The following is a 6,529-nucleotide window of genomic DNA, read 5'->3' on the forward strand; positions in this document are numbered from 1 at the left end:
TCGTCCAGAAACCACATTGTTTACAAACGCTTTGGCCGCCGATCACAGGCGCCGCAATCTTTAAGGTCACATGTGCCTTGACGTTTGCTGTGACGTGCGACCAGGACCTGTCCAGGGTGCATTGCGTTCGCCCAGCACGCTTTCGTCTACGGAGCAATACGTTGGATGCCATTCCTGTGGCCACAAACAACAATGGTAGCTAAACGTTAACTCTACTTTAACTCTGCGCTAACTCGACATAAGATATCGTTCGCAAAATTTTCGTTTCTCGAGTTTCGAAGCCTCAGTCTGCATTAAAGGGAAACCCGCCTGAAATGCTTACAGGAGCCACTTCAATACTACAGAAGCACAACTCCAGTACGCAGAACATAAACCAACCAAAAACCATACAGACAACAGAACGCACCTGAAAAAATGGTAACTTTTCATTCAAACGCCAATAAAGCAATGACTTTATGAGAGAAGCAATATCACAGTAAGTCCAAAGGTATCGAAACACAAATAAAGTGTTTCATTCATTGAACACTTCAGTCTACGCTCAGCAACGCGTTTGAACCTTCATTCAGAGAAGCGTTCTCCAAAAGGGACATTTTTTCTCCGGATTCATTGGCGATCCCGGAGGGCAGTTAAACACTTCGCCAAAGTGTTCAGAACTCATGAGAGGAACATTGCACCTCTCGTCAGAGCGAGGATGAGTCTTCGGTGGGACAGGCTCTCCACACCACATCAGGCACCAAGCCACGTAGAAGAGCTGGTCACTCGTCAACCCCTTCAGTTGTCCCAGACGAACAGTGGATTTTTCCAGAGCTTTCCTGTACACCTTCAGTATTGACCCTCTGCCCATCGTGTCCGCTAGGTACTCGTGCGGGTAATCCGCGTAGTGTCTTGCCTTTGGGGCGTTCTCGATGCTGACGTTGTGACACTGAACGAGGTTAGCGTACGCTCGGTTACTGGCTTCAGAAAACCAGTCTGTCTTGTTACCTGTACCGTCGTAATTTTTTCCCTTATTGTCGTAGCCGTGCATAGTTTCGTGTGTCAGTATCCCGCCCAGCGCACCGTAGTTCAATTCAGGTGTTCCGCCATAAGTGAAAATTGGCCGGACCATTATGCCTGGAGGAATATAAATCCCGTTGGTTAGCGCGTTGTACGCCGCGTTTGCGGAATAAATCGGTATGAAGGCTACGAAGCGAGACACGATGGATGCGTTGAGGGCGTCTTTGTTCCTCAACAAAGCAATGACACTCGACGTTAGATGTTTCTTCGCCTTCACCACGTTCGAAACGTAAGTGTCGGTCATGTCTGGGACATTGCTCAAATATGCGTCAGCCGCTTTCTCGGATGAAACACCAAGAGGGTAACCGATGCGCTTGTGTAATTGCGATAGCTTTTTTAAGGCCCCCTTCCGCGTAGAATTGTCGAGCCAACTCGATGTCCTGAAAGACGTTTCGATCCCAAGCAGTATATCATCCGTCATCCGTTGTACAGTATCTACTTTTGACTGGTTTACGTTCTCTAACAACGTCTTCATCGGCGCAACAATCCTGAAGAAATGTAATACGTGTTTTAGGCATATGTTAGCTCTCCTACTGACTTGATTTTCCGTGGCAACTAGAGACACATTGTAAAGGTACCACGTTGTTCTCCATGCAAGAAATGTTCGGATGTCTTCGGTGCTTATCAATGCTTTGCTGCCAAATAAATTATAAAGTAGATGTATATCGTTTGAAGTCATTTGCAGTCGGTATGTTCCGGGGAAAAGCGACTTTGACCATTTTTGTAGACTCTTTCTCCACCTTTCGCATAGTCCCCGGTCTTTGCCGGCAAAATTATCGATGTTAGACATTCCAAATGTGTAACGTTTGTCTCCGTACGTCTGGTTGCTGGAGACGACGTACACTTCGTCTTCCGCTTGTAGAACATGATCCATAACCTCGTCGTCGAGATTTAATCCTTCGAATACCCAGTGTAACACCTTTTGATAAATCATTCTGCGTTCCGTTGTACCGCCAGGCTTAACCGAGCGAAACGAATCAAATTTAGGAGATACACGAACGTCGATGAAGATGTCGTCCTGGCTGCGAGACGGTGCTGGAGTCATGATGTATATCGCCGGATATCCTTCAAACAGAAACCTCACTTGCATGTCAAGCGGTTCAAAGTCCAATTCCTGTGTCAGTGACAAGCTTAACTGTTTTAGAACTTCATATATTCCTCGCTTGCTTGACTGTGGACCCTTGAGACACGATTGATAGAACTTGACTACTTTCTGGAAGGCGCTTTGTCTTTGAGCGGGAGGAGATGCGTTTTTCAACCACATCTCAATTGCTCGCCTAGTCTGGAGGGTGCCGTAACCTAGCATGTTTGGTGTCCCTTTGAAATACTTCATAGCACCGGCGCAGACATAGGTAAAAAAATTGTCGCATGGATTCCTTGTCGTGTCGACAGACATACTGATCAGCCAACGCATGTACTGGCAGTCGTCGGTGCCGCATAGTGTTTGGCGTTCATAATGGCCCGTTTCGTGTTCTTCTGGGGATAGAGTTGCATGAGCCCGACATGTCTTTCGTGCTGTAGAAATCCGGAATTCGTCGTCATCTGTGTAATTGTCATCCAGGGATAGTCGATCTCTTCGATGGAACGCTATGATCGCGATACAGGCTCCAAATATCAGAGCTCCTAGAGCGTAGAGTGCTAGCGCGAATAGCCCTTGTCCGGTAGAGCTTGTCTCCTTTCTTTCGTCTGCCACTGGCTCCTGTTCACGTTGAAACTCCTGAAAGGACAGAAAAACACATTCCCTAGTTTTTGAAGTTATATTTAAGCAAACCTTGCAGATTGTCCTTGTTCACAACGCGCACAATTTACGGCTTGGGACAAAAGCTTACGGAACACGCCACTGGTGTATTCCTTCATCGAGGCGTTCCTGTGCTAGAGATATCGAGAAGAGGTCGCATAAGAAACGGGTGACCGGCTGTGCTGTCAATCTCCCAGTATGTGCAGTGTGTGTGCCCGCTCTTGGTTGCTGGTACGGTATCATCACTCAAAAAGCGACACCTCAGTGTTCCTAAACTGTTGTCCCAAGCTGTACGAGGGTAGCGCGCGTTTTCTTATTCAACCCCTTAACTCTCAGTTAGTCTAAGTGGGCGAAAAATTGCGAGAGTAGCGAAAATGAGTTACTCCGGACGCCTTCGCCAGAGGGGGTGCCAGACAGCAGGTTGTGGGAGCTGGATTGCATAATACAATGAGAGTCAATAGAATTTTGAGCTCGGGAACTACGTATGAGCGTTTCTCCTCTGTTTATAGAGCGTCTAAGGGGGGGGGGGGGGTCACTCAATCGTGCACCAGGCGGTAGCTCGCCTCGCGACGCCTCTGTCACCAGGTACATGCGAGGTTTACCGGACTGCTTGACACACGGCTAGCCATTTTCGCCTTCTTCCACAAATCGGGAAGCCATCTTCCTCACAGCCCGAGAGCCCATTCATGACGGACCTACAGGGGAGACACCACGGTCAGCTTCCCTGGAACCACTGCAGATTACGACCCGATTCCCAAGGACGTCGCCTGTTTAAGCGAACGCTGTGACCCGCTAAGATGAGAACTCTGTATACTTCTGTGAATGCACTTTCTGTTTCGTTGTGCTCCTTGCCTCTGCCTACGTTCCTGCCCCAGCGTGTTGGGATCGGCCTCGTTACCATCCGGTGGTACGCATCAACTGGTGATCAACGACGGAATGGGATCCACGGTTTCAGAATGCAACTGGTGAGCCGGTTTGACTTTGGTTCTCATTTGACCAGGAGTAGATGTTAGAAAAATCATATCTATCCCGGGGGGTCCCCCCTGACAGTGCTAGTTGGGTTTTACTGGGTACATCAGAGGGGTGTAGGACAGTGTCGTCAGGCTGGATTTTGCACCATGGATTTGACACGCTTCCTGAGGAATGATTTAACGCAGGTATGTAGGGAATTCGGGATCACAATAGGCAGTACGTAAGGAAGGCGCAGATCATATAGAGGCTATTCTGAGGCAGAACTTCAGGAAGGTAACAACTGGAACCATCAGGCAATAGACCTCTACCTGTTCGTAAACAAATGACGTCATACTGTTCCACAGCGCCACGAGTTTGGTAGAGTTGAACTACGTTCAATGCTAGTGGCGAACAAGGTCGTGCCCGAAAGCCACGGTCTTGAGGGTGTAGAGGGACACCACCTCCTCTACATTTCCTCCTCCACATCACTCCCCCCCTCAGACGTGGAGCGGTGTAGAGCTAGAGGTTGGAGTCCGCGTTGATACAAGGGGATTACGATGGTCTCTGAAAAGGACGCGACCTTCCGTCGTACTTTTCTTTCAATAGGAGGCAGCGAACAATTGCCCATTCGTGGAACCCAGCTCTCCCCTTCCGATCTGTTTTGGTTTCGGTGTGTCTACCAACGTCATGATGACGTTTCTCGGGTAGAGGTTTATAGAACAGAAGCAAAAGGAAGAGAAAGAGTGTGAAAAACAAGCTCTTGAGTTAGAGAGACTGAAAATCCAGCAGATAAGGTAGTCTCGGAACCTGTAACTGGAAAGGCTGAAGCTACAATTAGAGCTCCAAAGTGAAGCTACGAGTCAGTCGCAGAGCCAACAAAGTGTGCCGAGAGTGGAAAATCTAGATATGTCAAAGTTCTTGCAACCATTCAGGATTGGCCAGGACATCGGGCTTTTCCTCGTCAATATTGAACGGGCGTTTGAAAGGGAAGGATATGCTAAAGGGACTTGGCCAGCTAGATTATTGACGGTGATACCGTGTGAGGCCGCAGATAGCATAGCTCGTGTTTCAGCAGAGGTCGCCAAGGACTACGACAAAGTGAAGCAGAGTTGATAAAGCGTTTCCGTCTCCCCGCCGAAGCATTTACATTGAGGTTCCGCAATGGGACAGGGTGGAATGTGAGCTGTTTTGCTGAAAGGGCATTTGACATAAAGGTAAACCTGCGCGAATGGTTGAAAAGTTCAGATGCGTTCGGAAACGCCGAAAAACTATTGAGGTGCTCGAAATGGAAGAATTCTTTCAAGAGATTCCCGGAAACATCAGGAACTTTATCCGAGATAAGTCCAGCGGACTACAGTACAGGCCGCCGCGGCCCGCACAGCCTTAGTATATGTCTCATTGGGAGTGAGACGCTAAGGAGGCCAAAGTGCCAGAGAGAAGTAGGCCAAACACCGGCTGAAAACGGGAACAAAGGGAGCGCACCCAGGAAGGCAGTTTTCAGACCAGCCAGACAGGTCTTGCAAATGGGGATCAGAAGCGACAAGGGGGGATGAAAGAGCAAAAGTGAAAGCTTTAGCTCCCTCAACTCGGAAAGCCATGTTCCTCACAGCAAGAGAACCCATTCATGAGGGACTAAAGGGGAGAGAACGAAAGTCACCTTCCTGGAACCACTGCGGACTACGACCTGATTCCCAGGGACGTCGCCTATTTAAGCGCACGCTGTGACCCGTTAAGGTGAGAACTCTGTATAACTTCTGTAAATACACTTTCTGTTTCGTCGTGCTCCTTGCCTTTCCCACATTCCTGCCCCAGGATGTTGGGATAGGCCTCGCTACCATCCGGCGGTATAGCGCGCGAGGACCTTTTGAGCGCAATCGCTGCCAGTCCGACGAAAGGAGGTCGGAAACCCAATATAGAGCATGAACTCAGCATTAGTTACCATGGCCAAAGGAGGCGACTGCTTCGACGCCACCGCTGCCCGCACTACGAAGAAACCGGCTGTGACGTCAAAAGCAGGCGACCTTGCCCATTCGCGTGCTAGCTTGGTGCACCCTTGGAGTGAGCAAAGGAGTGACGTCAGTTCGCTTGCAGTGGTGTTTTTTTTTTTTTTTGCGCGTGAACTGCGTTTGCGTTGAACGTTACATAGCAATGCAATATGGTGAAAATAGGATATATTTCAGGTAATAGGCCTCCATCGGAGCCCTTCTCCACTGAGAACTCAGACTTTTTGGAAATCTCTTGATGGGAATTTCCCTTTATGCCGCGACGATCGCAATCGAACTCTCATTGCATGACGTGCATGAAGCTCTACACGTAGTCTAAGCCTAATTAGGAACTCACCGTCATCACTATAGGTTCAGACATATCTGACATGTTTGCTGTGTGGTTCATAACGATGGTCCAGGCGACGGCGGAAGAAGCTCTCCTTTTTCTTCTTCACCTCAAGGTGGCCACGGAACAGGTGCTCATTGCACGTGACACGAGGATCCTCCTTGGTGTCCTCTTTTTCACGGGCCTCGGCGATCCTACCTTTCTGCAGCTGTAAAATATCTAATTTTTGTGCTAAAATACTAGAAATTCCGCGTTTTTCAGCGAAAAAAATTACGGATGATACTGGTCCCATGCCGGCACGATAGTCCTGCCCCGTACCAACTTTCCACGAACATCGAAGCGTTATATAGACGTTCCTTGCCAAGATATCTCTGCTTCTATTGATGGCTGTTTAGTAGGTGCCCTGGTAGATACTGTGCCCAGGGGAGCATCTATAGGGGGTTAGGATGTCCTGAC

At 48.8% G+C, this 6,529-nt stretch overlaps 1 protein-coding gene across 1 annotated transcript; it reads right to left on the reverse strand.

The window, feature by feature from the left end:
* Window positions 1-407: 407 nt before the first annotated feature.
* LOC135374813 (membrane metallo-endopeptidase-like 1) lies at window positions 408-6,215 on the reverse strand. Its single transcript, XM_064607740.1, has 2 exons — window positions 6,083-6,215; window positions 408-2,770 (listed from the first exon to the last, which is right to left on the reverse strand). The coding sequence occupies exons 1-2, from the start codon at window positions 6,131-6,133 to the stop codon at window positions 563-565; spliced, it is 2,259 nt and encodes a 752-aa protein (XP_064463810.1). The 5' UTR covers window positions 6,134-6,215; the 3' UTR covers window positions 408-562.
* Between the last annotated feature and the right edge of the window lie 314 nt (window positions 6,216-6,529).

This window comes from Ornithodoros turicata, unplaced genomic scaffold (assembly GCF_037126465.1).
Source record: "Ornithodoros turicata isolate Travis unplaced genomic scaffold, ASM3712646v1 ctg00000746.1, whole genome shotgun sequence".
Lineage (NCBI taxonomy): Eukaryota > Metazoa > Arthropoda > Arachnida > Ixodida > Argasidae > Ornithodoros > Ornithodoros turicata.